Source organism: Atta cephalotes, assembly GCF_000143395.1.
Source record: "Atta cephalotes unplaced genomic scaffold scaffold00016, whole genome shotgun sequence".
In the NCBI taxonomy this organism is placed as follows: domain Eukaryota; kingdom Metazoa; phylum Arthropoda; class Insecta; order Hymenoptera; family Formicidae; genus Atta; species Atta cephalotes.
In genome coordinates this window covers 1059045-1079320 of record NW_012130080.1, presented here as the reverse complement: position 1 = coordinate 1079320, position 20276 = coordinate 1059045, and the positions used below count along the sequence as shown (strand labels likewise).

The 20276-nt window shown below is 35.8% G+C and overlaps 5 protein-coding genes across 5 annotated transcripts in view; 2 read left to right on the top strand and 3 right to left on the bottom strand.

Annotated features, from left to right (window-relative positions):
• LOC105618192 (pentatricopeptide repeat-containing protein 2, mitochondrial-like) overlaps positions 1-726 on the top strand; it is a 2601-nt gene extending 1875 nt beyond the window's left edge. Inside the window, exons 4-5 of the mRNA XM_012199733.1 lie at positions 110-214; positions 438-726. Of these exons, the coding sequence (XP_012055123.1) occupies positions 110-214; positions 438-599 (267 nt within the window). The 3' untranslated portion in view covers positions 600-726. The remainder of the gene's footprint in view (positions 1-109; positions 215-437) is intronic.
• Positions 727-918: 192 nt separating this feature from the next.
• On the bottom strand, positions 919-6009 carry LOC105618194 (tetratricopeptide repeat protein 37). The gene is made up of 13 exons (XM_012199734.1): positions 5684-6009; positions 5233-5606; positions 4742-5157; positions 4209-4676; positions 3964-4118; positions 3749-3884; positions 3326-3693; positions 2745-3061; positions 2373-2669; positions 2042-2299; positions 1504-1887; positions 1168-1423; positions 919-1084 (listed from the first exon to the last, which is right to left on the bottom strand). Exons 1-13 carry the CDS (start codon positions 6007-6009, stop codon positions 919-921), a joined length of 3921 nt encoding a protein of 1306 aa, XP_012055124.1.
• Positions 6010-7262: 1253 nt separating this feature from the next.
• On the top strand, positions 7263-10867 carry LOC105618195 (F-box/WD repeat-containing protein 7). The gene is made up of 9 exons (XM_012199735.1): positions 7263-7303; positions 7656-7905; positions 8095-8327; positions 8411-8513; positions 8684-9199; positions 9281-9688; positions 9778-10093; positions 10174-10328; positions 10817-10867. Exons 1-9 carry the CDS (start codon positions 7263-7265, stop codon positions 10865-10867), a joined length of 2073 nt encoding a protein of 690 aa, XP_012055125.1.
• Positions 10868-11735: 868 nt separating this feature from the next.
• Positions 11736-12422, bottom strand: LOC105618191 (dnaJ homolog subfamily C member 24-like). The gene has a single exon (XM_012199732.1). The coding sequence runs from the start codon at positions 12411-12413 to the stop codon at positions 11997-11999; it is 417 nt and encodes a 138-aa protein (XP_012055122.1). The 5' UTR covers positions 12414-12422; the 3' UTR covers positions 11736-11996.
• A 1823-nt stretch (positions 12423-14245) lies between these two features.
• The window catches only part of LOC105618190 (ecto-NOX disulfide-thiol exchanger 2), a 7466-nt gene continuing 1435 nt past the window's right edge, over positions 14246-20276 (bottom strand). Inside the window, exons 2-11 of the mRNA XM_012199731.1 lie at positions 19364-19414; positions 18982-19249; positions 18243-18841; positions 17960-18177; positions 17676-17870; positions 17386-17569; positions 15954-16060; positions 14934-15131; positions 14550-14859; positions 14246-14463 (exon numbers count right to left, since the gene is read on the bottom strand). Coding sequence (XP_012055121.1) covers positions 14246-14463; positions 14550-14859; positions 14934-15131; positions 15954-16060; positions 17386-17569; positions 17676-17870; positions 17960-18177; positions 18243-18841; positions 18982-19249; positions 19364-19414 — 2348 coding nt within the window. The remainder of the gene's footprint in view (positions 14464-14549; positions 14860-14933; positions 15132-15953; positions 16061-17385; positions 17570-17675; positions 17871-17959; positions 18178-18242; positions 18842-18981; positions 19250-19363; positions 19415-20276) is intronic.

Below are 20276 nucleotides of genomic sequence, written 5' to 3'. Positions count from 1 at the left end.
TATATATATATATATATATATATATATATATATATATATATATATTTAGTATGTTATGTTAGTTATGTTTATGTGACATACACATATTTTATTTTTATTATATCTACAGATTGAAAAATTGGAAGAGACTATGGCACAGGAGAATATCCCTGAAGACTTTGAACTTTACAAGTTGATTACTTTATTGAAAAAGGATGAGCACATCTTACCTAGTGTAAGTTGATACTCTAATAATCCATTTCTATATTACTCCTAATTATTAATTATCAATTTGTCATACCAGTTATATGCTGGAAATATATTTTATATATTTTATTTTTTATACTATTATTTTTGTAAACAATTTTTATGTGCATGTAAAATTAGCTTAACAAATTAAGTCTATCTAGAATCAAATCTATTAGAATAAAAGATTAAATAAAATCATATTTTTACAGATTTTGGAAGATCATATCTGCGCGGAAATAATAATTGATAGATCAAGATTTGACAGAAAGAGATTTGACACACGATCTAATTTGTCGCAATTTAATTCTTCACAGCAATCACGACTGTTTGTGCGTAATAATAGTAGACCAGCATTGCAGGATCTTTTGTAAGTATGTTTATGGAAACATTTCCATACAGAAGTTGTAGAATATGTCTCGTATAACCCTGATTAATCTGGGACGGATTTAAAATTAAACCAATGATAATAAATAAATAAATATGATTTGTTTCAATCAATAATGGACGAAATTATATTTGTTTTTGTTAAATAATAATTAACACCTTTAATCAACGCACCTTTCTATAAATTGATAACCTTTTTTATACAAAATTCAATAAAAAACGAATTCCAATTTAGATTTATTATATAGTTTTTTACAAAAAATAGAAAAAATACACTTTTTTTACAATAAGTCATAATAAAATAATTCATTTAAACTGCGAGACTTTGTTAACTTGGAGATGACTTAATTCTTTCTCGTTGTGAAGTAACCATTGTGACATATTTTCGGAAACGTAAAATTGTGATTTTATTATTGATATTAGTGACAGTATCCACTGACTATTAATTGGAGTACAGTCCTTATCCTTATTTCTACAAATAAAATAATTATACATACAACTCAGCACTCCGAAAAAAAAAACAGACAAGTTAATATATCATTCTATAATACCAACCTGGATAAAAGAGCTGCAACGAGATTAGCCCAGCTCTCAACGTTATTGGGATATGTAAATATATTTTTCTGAGCTTGTCTGAGACCTTCTTTCGTACCAAAGTGACTATATGCTGATGCGCAAGCAACATGTACAATATCAGCATTAGTCGTATTTCTGCTTAGTGTCAACGCCGTTAGAGCACATTTATGAAAGACATCCAAATTTTTGTCCAATAGTAAAACTCGAACAAGACGCATCCAATATCTAACATCGTCTATAATATCACACATTCATTATAAAAGATAAATTTGCAAGCTCATCATTTGATAATATATAATAACATGAATTACTTACTAGGGTGTTTGAAAATAGCTTTGATAAGTATTCGAATAGCTTGGACGAGATTTCCCTGAATAACTTGATAGTATGCTGACAGTGTGACAACATGATAACCGTACTTGTGATGATTTTCGTATGATTTCAATTCGTTCAATACCAAAGAAGTCAAATTGACGTCGTCATGCAAAATTCCTAATGCAGCTGTCGCTAAGAGACCAGTTACAGTAGGTGGTTCTATTTGTATACATTGAAATAGTAAAGTCTTAACAGCATCTGCTCCTTGGAATATGTAAGCAATCGCAGCCATCGCACATAAGATATTAGCTTTATCCGCACCAGTGTCTGCTAGCCAATGTAAAGCTGCTTCATATGTGTTGTACGAATCTTCATATTGTTTGGCTAAACATATATGACATATATGACATTTTTATTTTCATCAAAGTTTATACTTCAGATAGAAAGTCTTATAGAAAGTGAACATAAAATGAATAATCCATTTCGAGAATTTATATTTTCAAGATAAGATAAAGATAAAAACTTAAGATTTCCATACCTTTGAACAAAGATAATGCTAGATGGCACTGAGAATTGAAATTTGCACATTTTACTTGTTTGCATAATGTTACCGCTTTTTCGTGTGTTCCGATTTGAATCAGGATGCGTGCTAAATTTATGGATATCATATCCCTTTCTTCATCTTCACTCAGTTTTAAAGCTGTAGAAAATTGTTTAGCCGCCGTATTGTACAATCTTAGTCGTTCCAATAATAAACCATGTGTATTTAGAGCATAAACATCATACGGCTCGCGTTCTGAAAAAAAGATCAAAATTATCTTAAAGTAGAAAAAGAGTATCACGTTAAACTGATAACGTTATTTGCTAACCTGTGTACCAAGTAAGAATATCAGCTGCTGCAGGTATTGCGTGCATGTTTTCGATAACATAAACTAATAGTGGATCTTCCTTCATTGCGGAATTCAGGAGAGTAGTGAGTACCCAATGAGCATAGCCTAAAGCTGCTTGATTGTGATAACCCAATTGTGTCGAATGTCGGAACAGATCCATTGCTTCCTTTCTCAGAGTCTTCTCCGCGATTAATCCCTGTCCGACCCAACTGTTCACGTAACTAGGATCCGCACGTTGTGATCGAGAAAACGCTTCATTTGCTTTATAAATATCTCCTAGATATATCAAAAGATTGTCATAAAATGCAGATAATTCTAATAAAAATTTAAAAAATAGTTATCTTTAGATACCTAGATGCAAGTATAATGTTCCCAGATTGCTCCAAGCTATTGCATTGTTCGATTCTCTATCGATCGCCATGATGAAACAATGTTGAGCCAGGGCATAATTTTTTATATATACCGACATACAAATAACACCAAGAATATTCCAATGTAGCCACGATTGTGGGCAGAGTTTAACGGCATGTTTTGCAGTCGCATAGCACTTAGCCGCCACATCATTCTTATTGATTGTAGAAACGCGATTTAGTTGCATCAAATAACAGCATGTTAAATCATGCCATAACAATGCAGAATTTTGCATGGATAATGCCCGACAAAAACATCTGAAAATAAAAGTTTATTGATAAATAAAATTGAAAGTTTTGAATCGTAAAATAATACAAAAAATGAAGTCTTACGATAATATTCATAAAAATTGAATATATCGTGCAAACTTTTATATATAATTTATTAATAATTGCGTTTAATAATTTAATTCATATTAATGTTAATCTCGTTTTCTAATACGAATATAAGTCATATTATATTTATATTATAATTATAAGTCATATTATGAAAGAATATATTTAAGAATCATTTCTTTTTACCTTATTGATAACATTAATATCTCATCTCCTTTAATATTCATATATTTTTCGGGATTGTCACACTTCATTAAAGCAGATTTAATTCTTAAGTAGCAATATTTTTCTGGCAGAGTGATTATTCTATAACATACGTCGCCAAGCAATTTCCAATTGCAAAGTAGATCACTGCGCATTATAATAGCGTCTATCAAATTGTCTGCTGCTTGTTGTAGATTTTCCCTTGCCCGACATAAAAATTGTTTCTCGATATTTTGCCTTGCTAAACCTAAACACGCCTGTGCTAGACCTTTTAATGCAAGAATATGCTGTTTATCGTTCTGTAATATACTCTCGAAATCTTCTTTGGCTTCTTTATGTTGACCAATGAGCTACAGAAAAAATTTTGTATCAATTATATTATATGTTTTTATGAATTTTACTTACCAGTTTGATATTTGCGAGTTGTATCATAGGATACAAGGATTCTGGGCTCAGCTGTAATGCTCGTTGATACGACTTTAGTGCCGATGCATGAGCGCCGCGTACCAAATATGCATCTGCCAGAGATTCCCAACAATGACTGTACAAAATATATACTTGTGACAAGAAATATCATAATGTTCTGTAATACAATAAAATAATAGCGAGCTATGTTATACTTGTCATTAGGATCAGCTCGGATCACATGCTGTAATGCTGTGATAGCTTGTCCCGCATCACCTTGATCCAAGTAATGCAAGCCTAGTTGGAGCCAAGCCCATCTTGGTCCAGTACCTTGCATAGTTACCCTTTGTAATAATTGTATATTGGCATCCTAAACAATGTATAATATTAGGATTGGTCAGAATAATTGTCACATACAAATTTGTGTTTTAATAGAAAAATATGTTTGTATGATGCTCACAGTGTTCTTGAGAAGACGATAAGCTGTACTTAGTCCAATACCAGCTTCCTCAGAATTCGGATTGATTTGTAATGCGGCGTAGTAACATCTTCTTGAACGTTCTATGTCGTTACCATGTTCGCGATAATAATGTCCTAAGTAAACCATACATTCCCAATTATTGCGATCTGCTTGGACGCCATTTAAAAATGCCATTAGACTGTGGTTATAATCTTCAATATCCCAATATATTTTACCAAATAGCAACCAAGCTTCAGAATTTTCTAAAGCTAGCTCGAGAGTGTTAATAGCATCTTCGTATTGTTTGTGCTTTTGTAAATGCAACGCTTTAAGAATAAAAGCTTGAAGTTTAGTTTCGTCTTGAGATTCCAAGTTATTTAATATAACAGTAGCATCAGGTTCATCCAATAATATATTTGTGCGTGCATGAATCACTTGTAATTGTATGGAAGGCTCAACACTTAACAACTGAATACAAATTTATTACATATCAATAAATATCGAGATTTATAATATTCGTATTAAATACTCACTTCTTCGCACATCTGACGTGCTTCTATCAATTTTTGTTTGTTACTACTTCTACTTATTGCTTCAAGTAATTTCAATTTGATTCTATGTTGAAATTTGTCCTTTAAACTTGATTTTATTAACCATAGTGCTTGTCTAGATGCATTTTCGGTTTCTTCCCAGCAGTACAGTTTGGAATATATTTGACTCAACATTAACCAAGCATAAAATGATTGTGCATTTAATGAGACTACTTGTTTCAAACAATCACATGAGTCAATTAATTCATCTGTTCTTTTCAAATATACTGCCTTTGCAATGAATGCAGCCTCGGAATTTGCATTTATCTTTAAAAGTGATTCATAAAACTGAGTTATATCAATTTCAAGTTTAGTTTTACATAATGCCTCTGTTTCATAATAAATACGGCATAACCATTCTGTGCAAAGAAAATGATTATATGGTATGAGAATATAAAAATACAAGTTTTGACAAGAATTAAAAAATAATTTACCTAAAGGATAAGCATCCTGTGGAAATTGAGTATGCATGTCTTGAGCAGCTGTTAGCAACTTTGTAAGTTTATTTGAATCATGTAGTATCTTTAAATATTTTCTGTAATACTCTTGTCTATTCACAAGATCTATGTCTTTTATTACAGATTCTAATACATTTTCATAAAGCTCCTGATACTTGTTTATTCTATTATTAGGATATTCTGATAAAATCCACACTAGGATCTTATCAATCAGATTTATCTTCTCTTTGGTAGAAATTTCTCGTAATGCGCTCAATGTGTTCAGTACTTCAGACAATATGTCATCATTTTTGACACGCAAGACAATCTCCGAAATTTTATTCACAAAATGTGTGAATTTAGGAGATTCGCTAAAACATAAATATTTATCCTTTTTTCTGATCTTTATATACAGTTCAAGATTTTATAAATTGTAATGATATCCTACCTATCTAACTGCAACAATTTGCAATAAGCTAAAGCTAACTTTCCCCAATTATCATGATCCTGTGGAGCTTTTTCATAGTGTGCTGCTAAACCTTGCCAGGCTAATGGATTATTGGGTTGCACCTCCACAGCCTTGTGAAGAACTAAGGATACCTGTGATTTAAATTCCTCCATCTCTTGCATGGAACGGGCTAAGAGTATTAATGCCGCATAATTGTTTTTGTCCTTTTTTAAAATTTTTTTGCATTTCTTCATAACTTCCAGATATTCATTTTGCTTGAAAGACTCACGGGCTTCCTTCAATAAAATCTTTATATTATCTGACATTTTGTTCTCTGATAAAATAAAAAAGAAACATTATTGTAATGCCATGGATTTTTTGCTTTCAATATTTTATAATCCATACAAGTTACCAGCAGTAACAATTGAAAAATTTATAATCACAAAAATAATTTATAAATTATCATGACAATATCAAAACATTTTGAATAATTGTTATCCTACCTTCAATTCAACTTTACAATCAATTATAGGTATGAATCGAGTTTGTCAAGATGTAACGAATACTCGTTGCAAAAAGCGTCAAACGATTTAAATGTAATCATGAAAACGTAATCATTACGTGCTTGCACTTTTGGCATTTGGAATCTTTGCTTGCTCTCCTTTTAATATCTCAGAATACTTGTTCGTTTTCAAGTGCAAAAATTTTTGGAAATTTTAAGCAAAGCGAACAGACCTATTATTTGACCTACAATTCCGATTCAACGAAACATTACTTGTGAGAGTTGCGAGTACGACACAGTGTGACAGGAATTAAAGTTACGTTCCAAAACTTCCTCTCTGAGGAAGATTTTACTCTATATACTATATAGTATATGTTACGTACATGTACTATATATTTCGAGTAAAATTTTCCTCGGGAAGTTTTGGAACGTAACCTAGAATGCTTTAAGAAGTTTACATGCGCACGCGTCCTGATGTCGCGTACATGTACGTATGTACCTGCTGTGGGAACGTGTGGTGTGTGAACGTAGGAGTCGGGAGGTGCGGAGGTAAAAAGCTGGTAGAGCCGCCAGGAGGCCGCCCGATGGATTCGTCCCGCTCGTCGTGTTTACGTCCGTCACTCGCCTTCCTTTCGACATCCGCGCTGCTCTAGGTTTACGTCACCCTCTCTTCCCTTTTACATCGCTGCGTATCTCCCGTGTTTCTAACCTAAGATCGTCTCCACCTGTACCGCACGCGAGAGAGATGAATGCCATGCTCCTTTGATAGAGGCATCACGTCATTGACATCACCGACACGCATCGGACGGACCGGACCCCTAGCAACCCCCATCACATCGGGGGACCGTCGTCGTCGATCGACCAAGAAAGGCTGACGACCGGGAACGGCGCTCGTCCCAAGTATAGACCCCTCCCCTATTTTACGTTTTACGCAGCTTCTCGTAGTCCCTTTTGTCGCACGTAGCTTGTGAATCCGCGTCGTGTCGTTTACGAGGATACATGGGGTGTGGCTATCAGCTCATCGTTATTAGTGTATCTTTGTCCGATCTCAATATTTTACAATATGCATATTAAGTTATGAATCGCAACTGCATGTTTACGGTGCGGAGAATTCAAGGTTAGGTTGAATTCTCACGACAACGATGATAATTAGTCGTTCTTCGGATTTTCACTCGCAAGTTTCATCTGACTTCTTTTCCTTTTTTTTTCAATCTATTTTCAACCAGTTCGAAATTTCGATCTCGCGATAGGAGATGAGATAGCGACACGCTGTGTTTTCCATTATAATCGCATGTTAAAATCATGATATAAGAATATTCTTATATCATGTAAAAATTTTCTCATCATGATCGAAATTATCATCTATTTGTGTGCGAAAGTAATAAATGAAGTAAAAGATATCAATTTGTATTCCAATTTGTATTCTAATGCTAATGGCTAACCTTTGTGTTTAGATACAGTTACTATACCTACAGTTACTATACCTATAAACCTAACATTACGTATAGTAATGTCTGTCCCTCCTTCATCCTCCAACAATATATCTGACAATAATAAGCTAGGCGGTGCTAGTCCTAGTCCAATTGAAGGAATCGAGGGAGTTCCAGGACCGAGTTCCTTGGATCCTATGCATTCAGTGTTGCCACAAGACGAGGAATCCGAGGATTATGGAGATGATGAGGAGGAGGGTGATGAAGAGAGTAGCGAAGGAGAAAGTGAAGTAAGTCAACATCAGTTTGGTTTGTATATTGTTTTTTTTTATAGAGCAATCAGAAGTGGTAACCTTTCCTTTAGTTTTATTTTTGTAAATAATGTTAAATTTTGTAAATAAGGCAAAAAATAACTTTCTTTTTATTAACTTTATGGCTACAAAATGAACTGTCTTTCTAATTAACGCTTTATCGTTTAGATTAGCGATAGTGGATTGTTCTGCGATACCGAGTGTACAGCAGAAGTTGAGAGCAACAATTGCCAGTCACCTATATCACAGTCTCAAGTGGTTCTCTCAGAACAAGTTCAGAGTCCAGTATCGCATAATTGTGTGCCATTGGATGCTGTTCAGCCTCAAAGAAAGCGAAAAAGTGAAACGGAATGTTGTCTACCTTGTAAAAAACTTAATCCAGAAGAAAAGTCTCATACAATGTATGTATTTTATTTCTTGTTACATAAATATAATTATACATAGGTATATGTTCTTACATTTTAATACCTCTCTTCTGTTTTAGGGCTGCAAAAAAGCTAGATGATAAAGGTAAACACGTGAGATGTGTCATTCCTACCAAGGACAATCCTCCTCCAGAAATGAGCAGTTGGCTTCTGCAATTTCAAGTATTTATATATAAATTATAATATTAATATAATATTAATATATAATATTAATATTTTTAGTGAATATTATAATAATAACAAAAAATTATGTCGATAGAGTTACAAAAAATAATGTGATCAATTATATCCAAGTCTTTTTAAAAAGTAAGTGAAAATAATACTTATTGCAGAGATGGTCAAACGCGGAAAGGATGTTAGCAATAGACGAACTAATAGAGAGATGCGAGCCCACGCAGGTGCGTCACATGATGCAAGTGATAGAGCCGCAGTTTCAACGAGATTTTATATCGCTATTACCGAAAGAGTTGGCATTGTCGGTATTGGCATTTCTGGAGCCAAAGGATCTTCTGAGGGCTGCCCAAACCTGCCGAAATTGGCGATTCCTAGCTGATGACAATCTACTGTGGAAAGAGAAGTGTAAGGCAGCTGGTATAGAGGACTTGAAAGATCTACCACCACCAAAACGAAAGAACTGTCGAAACAGTAGCCACTCATCGCCATGGAAGCAAGCTTATATGCGACAGCACAATATTAAAATGAATTGGAGGACGAAACCGATTCGCACACCGAAAGTGTTGAAAGGTCATGATGACCATGTTATTACATGCCTTCAATTCTCTGGTAATCGGATAGTCAGTGGTTCAGATGACAATACACTCAAAGTATGGTCCGCTGTTACAGGCAAGGTAAATTGTAAATGATATGATATTTAATTGTTAGTAACAAGAGAGGAGATTATATATCCTATGTTTTTCACAATATTTCAGTGTTTACGGACATTGGTTGGGCATACTGGGGGTGTGTGGTCTTCGCAGATGTCTGGCACAATTGTTATCAGTGGCAGTACAGATCGTACTTTGAAAGTGTGGAACGCAGAGACTGGTCAGTGTATTTATACATTGTACGGTCATACGTCAACAGTTAGGTGTATGCATCTGCATGGTAACAAGGTCGTCAGTGGTAGTAGAGACGCGACACTAAGGGTGTGGCAGGTGGACACAGGGGAGTGCTTACATGTGCTTGTGGGGCATCTAGCGGCGGTTAGATGTGTGCAATATGACGGAAAGTTGGTGGTCAGTGGTGCCTACGACTATATGGTCAAAGTTTGGAATCCGGAACGTGAGGAGTGCCTTCATACCTTACAAGGACATACTAACCGTGTTTATTCCCTCCAGGTAAGTGCATTATATGTATTACTCTTAGATTTGCTTTTTATCTCTTTCGGGATTGACAAATGTCCGTTTGCCGTTTTCCTTCCTGTTAGTTCGATGGTGTGCACGTTGTTAGTGGATCATTGGACACGAGTATAAGAGTGTGGGAGGTAGAAACAGGTGCTTGTAGACATACTCTAATGGGCCATCAATCTCTTACCTCGGGGATGGAGTTGCGCAATAATATCTTAGTGTCAGGCAATGCTGATTCTACCGTTAAAGTGTGGGATATTGTTAGCGGTCACTGCCTTCAAACTCTCTCCGGTCCGAACAAACATCAATCGGCGGTTACTTGCCTTCAGTTCAATAGCCATTTTGTGATTACGTCCTCTGACGATGGTACAGTAAAACTTTGGGATGTTAAGACTGGTTTGTATTTTTTTATTCACTCTTTATTTTCAATTAGAATCAATTGTTAAGAACAACATATGTTCACATTGTGTTCGCAGGTGATTTCATTAGGAATCTAGTTGCTCTGGAAAGTGGTGGTAGCGGCGGTGTTGTGTGGAGGATTCGAGCGAGTGATACGAAACTAGTGTGTGCAGTAGGTAGTCGTAATGGTACCGAGGAGACAAAACTGCTTGTTCTCGATTTCGACGTTGAGGTAAAATAGTGAGCTCCACCACTTGGATCCAATCGCCCCCTTTGTACGACTTCTGTACATATTTTCAATTAAGTAGTCTAAAAACTAATCCACGCTGTACAATGATTTATGTATTACATGGTGTGATTGTGATAAGACTGTACGCGACGTAAAATTGGGCAAAGTTTTTGCAGGGGTTGGAGGAGTGGGAGGGAAGGAAAAAAGAAGGCAATAAGAAATTTTATCTTCAGATCAAAGTGCTCGTTGAGAAAATTATAATTATGTCGGTTTGCCGGAGCGCTCGCGCATTGTTGTGGTGTACAAACGTAAGATTTATAAAAGACTCGTGAACTTATTGGGAGGGAGGGGGGGGGGGAACGAGGAGCTTATCAGTGTATTTCTGAATTTTCGCTGTTATAACGATTCAGTAGAATCATCGACGATGCAAAAGTAGTAAACATCCCTAACGAGATTCATAACTATAACAAGTTTATTATGTGGGCATTTAGGAGCATTTGTCAACGATGGCAGACGAAATCGAGGCGACTGAGACATACTGAAACTGCAAGGCAAAATGACATTAATCGAAGAATCTCATACCTCCTGGAGCAAGAAAACTATCGACGACAATTCACGTCTTTCGGAGAGATCATACAGATCTTTTTACGAGAAATTTCAAACATGTGTTATATATTGCAACATTAATTTTGTCAAACTGTCAGCTTCGATATTTCCTGATCATGTAATTTAGACTTTATTTTCTTATAAACATCGATCTGGTTAAAAACAAATATTTTTATAAATTTTTTTGTTTACAAGCTAATTTATGATTGACATTTATTGGAAGAGAATGATCTTTCGGCAATTGAAGTAAAAAGATAAAAAAAAATTCGTTGAATAATTTTCTCTTTTTGCAATTGAAAAGCTGCTTCTTCCAATATTACATGTTTTACTTCGTCATAGTGCAATGTACAGATATAGTGCACTTGTTCGTGTGCAATACAGATTTACAAAACAGTGAACCAGTACAAGCTTATACAGAACAGGATGGTACTTTTTTAAATCTTTGTTTTTGTTGATTAAAATGTTTAAAACATTCATCAATATTAGACTTGTTAAAGGAAGAATATTTGTATTAGCCAGATCTTTACATTTAATGTGAATTGTATAATGAAGACTTATAGAAACATTGCATCATTTGTCATTGACGAATTTTATATGGATTCTACTGAATCATGTCATGAACATGAACGACATTATCAGATAATACAATTTGTGCAAATGCATCTTTATTATTGGACCTAGGTTAGACTAGGTGTCGTGTTTATTTGTATATTGCTCAATAGTTTATATTATAAGAATGTGTTACCTGTTGTATCATTTTTTATAAGAAATAGAAAAAAGATGTTGCTGATATTTTAGATTTTGTTTTTTTTTTAAATTTATTACAACTGTACACATGTTCTTGTGCTAAAAAACATATTTTGTACAAAATAAATGTTCGATTTCGACCTCTTTCTATATATTGTGAGTATTATCTTGTCATACTATATAATGAAGAGAAAGCGCATTTTATTTTATCATCTTGCATAAATAATGTTCAGTCACATTTTATAGGCTTCTTTAAAAAAAAGTAGAAAAGATGTCGTCAAAGGTTGTATTTTATTGCATAAACTAATGCTCAGTATGCTATGTTTCAACAATGATAATAAGCGTACAACCGTCGCACATCACTTGGAGCACAGTGTTTTTTTTCCGAAGAGCTTGGCGTTCAATAAAGTAATTTTCACCGCACCTGCAGCGATAAAACAATGTATCCTCAAGAGCAGATTCTTCAAGTTCGTGCGGTGTGAGACGCGCGTATACAGGACTGTCTTGTTCCTCTAACTGTTCCTGTTTGCAGGCTGCATCATACTTTTTCCTGCATTGTGGATATCCGAGCACTCGCCAGGCTTCTTTGACATCATGAAACTCTTGGATATCCACGGCATCATTCTTATCGGGATGAAACTGTAATAAGCGTCGATGATAAGCATGCTTAATCTCCTCCTGAGTGGAGTCCTTATTGCAGCCGAGCACTTTGTAGTAATTTAATCGCATCTTCATAAAGTTCTAAACCGGAATACTACTCTTCTTTGTGGCTACCTATATGTGGCTGTTCACATGTCTACAATTAATCTGTTCAATTAATTCCTCAAGCGTTGTGAGCGTTAAATAAAACGTAGTCATGATTGCATATTATTGCATTCAGTGGACTCAATAGTTAACACTGAACGCTCACTGCTATTGGTTTATTTTTCTACATCTAAAAGTTTTAGGGTCGGTTGTTCAATCTTTTGGTAAATTTTACCAATTTTTTTTATTGTAAGGTAAATTTGGTAATCCATGCATGTGAATGGATAATTTTGCTACTTACCAACCCACAGGTAAAATTTGCCAAAAAATGGAACAATCGGCTCTTAAACCTGATGTCCACGATGCTAAAAATCTGCCCGAGATCTCGAACAGAGAAAAAATTAACAAATCACATTTGATCACATTGCGATTGGTTAATTCTTTCTTCATCCGAAGTCTCAATCTTTAGTATCGTGGATACAAGGCTTTAGACCCGGTTGCATCAACGTTACTTTGACTTTAAGTGAGACTTAAAGTCTTCTATCTATCTCGTTTTAAAGAAAAAGAGACAGAGAGTTTTAAGCCTTGCTTAAAATCAAAGTAACATTGATGAAACTGGGCCTTATTAGAAAAATATATCCATACATCAATAACAAGATCATTCAACTGACTTAATTATTGGGCGAGTTCAAGTCGACAAAGCAATTAGATCTGCTCGCCGAGCAATTAAAATAATGGGCGCATTCAAGTTGACAAAGAGGTTAGCCTGCTTGCCCAGCAAATGAACATAATTGATTGTTTTTTATAGGTCCAACCAATCATATTCAATCACTCTGTAAGCATGCCTAGTCGCTTTGCCGTCTTGAACTCGCCCAACGATTGGTTGGATCTACCAAGAACTTATGTTCATTCGCTCAGCAAGCAGACCTAATCTTTTTGCAGATTTGAACTCGTTTATTGAGTTCGCTGAATATGCTCAATAAAAGTATATCCACATAAACTTGCATAGCCGCATAAATGTATAAAAAAAATTATCCAATCACATTTCTCTTACAAAGTTGCACATAAAATGTGACTGGATAATTTTCTTTATGCATATGTTTATACAGCTATGTAAGTTCTGTGAATATACTATATAAGGTGTTTCATTTCCGAGATGCATAGTGTTGACCAATCAGACAACACAATTAAGATCCAAATACGTCGATGAATCTGTCGTGTTGCATGCACTTTTTGCATTCAGTATTCTTCACTTTCTTTTTAATGTCTGAATACTTATATATTTATCTCGTGTAGATGCAAAAGTTTTAGGGATTTCAAATAACGCGAACAAACCTGATTATAAAGCAAGTAACTAGCGATTCAATTGCTAGGGAAATCATAGTTTAAAATACACAATGCGCATGATCGTAGGCTTATACCGCGATTTATAAAGTTCTTCAAATACACACACACACACACACGCGCGCGCGCGCGCGCGCACGCACGCACGCACGCACGCAATAGCGATTAATCAAATCCGTACAATGTTTATAAAATTAATTTTGATTTAGACACTAAATTAAATTTGATTTATTGCCTGAGAAGTTTGATAGATATTGCAGGATATAATTTTTGGAGGATTAAAATTAAGAGATACTTGTTTATATCGTTAAAATTAAGAATCGGTAAAGATATTTTATTAATTCACAACGACGTCAGACTTTTCATCCGCTTGTCACGGACAGATCTTGATTGCACTCGCGGACAATAACGAAAGAGAAAGAGACGAACAACAAGACAAATGTACTTTCACAGTTATTTTTACATTCAATCGTCTAGATTCAATGATTGCGATAAACATTAAAACCTGAAAATTGCCAACGTCTCTCCATATTTGCACCGATGCCGAACAATTCTTGTTTGAAGACCTGTGGAAAACGTTGCATTAAAACTTCAACTTCACTTGGTTTAATGCCGGGCTCCATTTTCTGCAGATAGGACCACAAATAATCCACGCTTGCACCAAACGGATGGATATGCAGAAATGTCGCTATAAGTCCTGCAATATATGTTATATATTAGCAAAGTTACAACTGACATTGTTTTAAAATCATTTTCTAATTGTTTCCAAAATTTTTATATTACCAATAAGTTTAGCATCCTTCTGGGTGACTTGCACAAAATTAGAGGTGATAATATGTTGCTTCGGTGTGCGTGGCTCCTCGCTAATATCGTCATCCTTGTCAAGTGTAATAATTTCACTTTCTCTAGGCTCTTCCTTCTTTGTGGCATTCAGCTTGACGGTCAAGTCCTTGATCTTCTGATCGTCCTGCACTTGCTGCTTATGTGACTGCATCAATTGTTCTTGCATACCTTTCAGTGTTTGCTGCAGCATCTTCATTTGTTTCTCCTTTCCTTCCATCTCAGCTTTTGTTTCCGATTTCAAAAGATCGACCTATAAAGATTTGTAATTAGAAACTTTTCGAAAACTCTCCCGATGTTAACAAATCGATTCGCATTAATACATACTTCATTCTTGTACGCTTCCAATTGGCATCTCAGACTGTCATTTTCTTCTTTGAGACTCTGCAGTCTCTCGACGTCCTCTTGGTTACCATCCAATTGATTGCGTGTTTTCTTACGTTGAGGTTCCTCCTCTGAGTCCGATACATCCATCTCACCTTCGCCTTCAATTAGACTATCTTCCAGCTGTACCGCTTTTATTTCCTGTATTACGAATAACAAAACTTATAAAATGCTCCAAATCATGACCATTGTTTTTTCACACAAATGCATGCAAAGTATGTAATTTCCTATCTGCTGTTCAAACAATGGTATTTAAATACATCCCTAAACGTGGCTGGTTCTATTATTTTTTCTTTTTTTTTTATTAAGTACTTTTTATACAATATTGATTTTTTTAAATGTAGTTTCGTACATTTCTGTAATTCAGAGTTTAGGCGCGATACCGCATACGATTTTGTCTCAGTTTTCATTACAGAAGTGTTTCAGGACTTTGCTCGCCTTTTCAGAATGATTTGGGCTTACCTGATTGTAAGAAGCAGATGCAGCTCTGAAGTACAGAAATAACAAGTATTGTATATCGAGTGAACGCTGTTCGAAAAAAGTAAGGCAAATCCATGCTGGATAGATCTGTTGTTGCTTTTCGATCCGAAAGTGCTAATCTCGTATTACCTTCTGTTCCATATGTTGTTCTTAATGTTGTGCGTGTTGCCGACAGGATTTATCTGCCATACTGTCACGGCATTCCACGATAAAGTATCGAATTATAACGCACGAAGAGAAGCGTGTGTCTGACCGATTTCTTTTTTTTTTTATTAGCAGGCGACTCGATTCTTTTCTCAATTGTCACTTACCTGTGATATCTTAAAAATACAATTTGCAAAACAACTGTGGAGATATCGTGCAAACGCGCAGAGGAGCATATTGCGACAGAGAAGATTCTGAGATTATTTTAAGTTACGCAAGAGAAAGAGGAAGTATACAGAAGACACGCTACTAGCATGTGAGAGTGCGTTACATACATACCGAGGATTGTTTCTTCCACATTTCGATGTTCTTCCTCTGCGCCTTAGTGAAGTGATCCCAGACTTTCTTGTGGCTGGCCGCAGTAAAGACTCGTTCGATCTGACTGACTGTTGATGACATGTGGTCGCATGTTGCATACAAAAAAACACAACAAATCCTCCGTTGTATACCTTTTGCTTGAAACTCTAAGCTCGGTAGTTTCGTCTATGCTTTTAGTAATACTCATTATGCATACTCGTTATATTAAACGTAGTTTAGTTATATCATGATATTCTTCGACGGGAACGATCCCTCCTTTAATAATCGGAGCGTGTTTTTCGTACATATGTACAGCTACGGAGTCTCACGGAGTCTCACGTAGATTGTGCCGAGTGTTGGAGCGCATCTAATCTAACGTAAAGTTGATTTCACCAAACATTCCGCTCTCATTGTTCGCCTTTCCACCATACTGCGGATAATGTAATTCCGAAGACTTGCAATTCGCGGACTTCCTATGTTAAAGACTATTTTGAACAACAACGAATATCTCGCGCGTTATTAAACGTTCGTATGATACATTACATTACATATACATGAACACTTGATAAAACGATACATGTGTAAAAGTCTCAATTTGCAGTTCAAAATAATCTTTCAACAATGGATGCCCAGCCCATCACCCTTATTCCTTAGCATTGCCAAGCATGCAACTTTCAAGTACACTATGACTCTATAAGATAGAATTTGCGATAAATCGGCTTCGTTCGTTGGTTTTGTTGGTTTCCTAAGTCCGAGAAGATAGGATTTTTTCACCCACCTTATCCTCGCCTACTATCTCTGATCCTTCCTACCGAGTTGCCTCCAATTGTGCATTGACCACAAATAGAATTCATTCAATTCGCCATGATACACTTGAGAGATTGCTAAAATTAGTGACGAGACAGAGAAATACTTCGTCGTAAGTATTAAGAATAGGTTTTACATCAAGCGTATCACTTGATATGCAAAAGCCGATTTTCAAAATATCATACGTTGAGATCGACAAGCTTAACATTCGATTTAATTTTGTACCTGATTATAATTCGGTTGTTGTACCTTAATGTCACGAATCATTTTTCTTAATTATCACGTAACGATGTAACATACCTTCGTAACTGGTTTAAGAAAAATCTCTGCTTTTTATCGGAAATACGTGGTACAAGAATTCGTCATACACACAGTGTGAAGAATGCAATGAATACCGCTGTTGTTACTTTGAGATTACGAACGAAATAATCACGATTTTTGTTGCGTTTACTATATCCAAATAAGGATTTCCTTCTATTGGTTGTTGGACCTCTTTATGCCAGAATTAACTTACCAGCCAATGCGGATTTTCTTAGCGCACACAAAATATGTACGATAATACGGAGCTATCTTAAAAATAGAAAAATAAGAAAACATATAAACATACATTGTATGAGAAGTCCTTGCATTCTTCCTTTCATTAATTCTTTGGCTTTTTGCAGCTCCTCCTCGTAAGCAGCTTTCTCCGTTAGGAGTCGTCGCACATGAGAGTTTGTTGATTGTATCATGGAGTAGAAGATATTGGCGTTACGTTTGATGCAATCTCCTCGTTCTAACCATGTTACAACAATCTACAACAACACGTTCAGATCATGAAAATACAGAGATGTTACTTGATGTAACTAGAAACTGGAAATTGAAATATGTATTAGAATGTTCATTAAAATGACTACTCACTTGTACTGCTTTCATAAACGTATCATCTTGCTTAATTTTTTCGCAGATATTCGATGCCTCATGATCCGTATAGTGTACTACTGGAGGCGGACTCGACGGTGGTCTTTGTCTCTCCTTTTCTACTCTTTCTCTATGACGTTGCTCCCTTTGTAACTGTCGTTGTCTGCATTCCCATTCATATTGGTCATCTCTAGCCTAAAATCATTATTAATGATTGTATATAAGTAGAATTTAATTATAAAATTATACATTTTTGGGTAAACAATTTCTAGCAAGTAACAAACCTGAGCAAAATCTACATGAAGTCTACCGGTATTTGCAGGTTCTCCACTCGATCCTATTCTTACTCTATAACCTGATAAATAAATTGCTGCATCAACACTAGCTTCCAAAACAAAGCGTATATGACAAAAGTTCTTCTTAGAAAGACGCAAAGTAGTTATCTCTCCACATCGTTCAAATATTTCCTGTATTATAGCTTCAGTAATGTTTTCCGGCAACCCTGTAGGTAGTATGATTAGTAGTAAAGATTTTCAAGTAATTTATTATTCAATGTGCAATGCTTACCTCCCACAAAAATTGTCCTACATCCTGGTGGTCTCTCTCGCGTGGTAGGTGGTGGAGCATTCGGATTTGGTGGAAACAATACACAACTTTTACAATGTATGATTTCTTTGGTACCCTGAGGCGTCATCGGTGGCGGTGGTAAGCTCGCGGTCATTATTTGCGCTGCATCTGTCATAATTTGCTCAGCACCCAATATCTGAGCACCTATCATACTGCCATCGTGTGACATCATACCCATGCCCATTGGATTGTAACCGTGCGTATGACTCATATGTGGACCCAATGCCATCTCACCCATCATGGGTGCCATTGGACCCATGGGACCCATACCCATCATAGGATAACCCACTCCCATTCCCCAAACACCTGTAGCAGGTTCCATCTGCGTGCCTATGCTCGGTGCGTTATTTGTATTTGTCGACGACAAAACTTCGTTGTTGTTGTTGTTGTTAGAATTATTCGCATGATTGTTATTATTCTTTGAAGAATTTGAGTTATTTCTTTCTTCGGTTCTTCGATCGTCCCTTCGATCTCGGTCGCTTCTCTCCTCCCTCCTGTCACGATCCCTGTCGCGTCTATCGCTGCGTTCTCCTCTTGATCTTTTGCAAACATAATGAACAAGTTATAACTTTTAAGATTTTAAGCAGATAAATTATATAAGATTGTAATATGTTATTATTCATGCAACTTGTCATATTTCCCATATAATTTGACAGAACAAACAAAAATAGAGTATCACCTTCTGTTGTTATCTCGGACTTCACGGCTATCCCTGTTCTCTCGATCTCTTCTATTGTCATTTTTGTCGCTTCTTCTATCATTGCTATCATCCGATGTTTCTCGCACTACCGGAGGCTGATTCTTATTCGTACTAAATTCCAGGGGCGAATCGTTCATGCCAGGTAGTGGTATGGGTGGTGGTGGTAACGGTGGAAAACCTTGACCCGCTAGTTCCATAAAGCTCTGTGGTCCTGCTATTGGACCCAGCGGACCTATTGGTCCCATGCCTATAAATTGTATATCAATGAAACAAACGGCATCAGGGTGACAGATTTGGATGGAATCGATTTGAAGGAAGGCAAATGGAGTAATGATTAATAAGGGAATCGGTTATCGCTCACCCATGGGTGGCATAGCGGTTGCTGGTACTCCAGGAAAGTTATAAGCCATTTCTCGTAAGATGATCTTCGACTTCTATCCACAGAAGGCGAGAGGCAACGGAAGTAAATGCGCCGCTCTGAAATATTCTGCTTTATTCCGCTTGTTGTCGAAAGTCGCGGAGATGGCGGCGATGAATATACAGAGTGGCTACTATCGAATCGTGATTATGCGGCGCGGGAATGATAGTACATGCGAGTACGACAGATGACACTGCTTGGTCGCGTCGCCCAATATATCATATTTGTTTTATTTTTAAATATGTGATACAGAAGACGATATCAATTATTTTAATTACTTTACATTCTCATGTTTCTTTCGAAACAAAAATATGCAGCCGCATAATTATAATTGTAAAGAGCAGCATCACTGCAGTCACATGCTATTCAGGCTGCTCCGTTTGGTTGCCATTTAGCAACGGCCGGTGTGTAAACATAGATGGCTGCTCCGAACGTCAAATTTTGTCAAGCATTCTAGTGACGTTTTCTCGTATGATTCATCACATGCCCAAGGATATTTACCTTTTGCATTTTACATGAAGTACAGTAATGATTAGCGCGCTTTGTCTGGGGTACGTATTTCTGTTTTATCCTTACAATCGTGACGTTTGTATTTTAAGTAAATGCAATATGTAGTATAATGTTTGTTTACTAAGTAAATCCGCAAAAACAACGCAGAAGTGAAAACAATACACGCACAATGATAATAATAATAATTTGAAATAAAATCAGAAAAATCATAATTTCATTAAACTTATTTAATTATGGCTGGATATGATGATTGTTCTATTAGATTTTAGCCATCATGATACATTTATAGTAAATCAAAATTATAAGTTATACATATCTTTTCTTTTATAATTTTATATATATATAT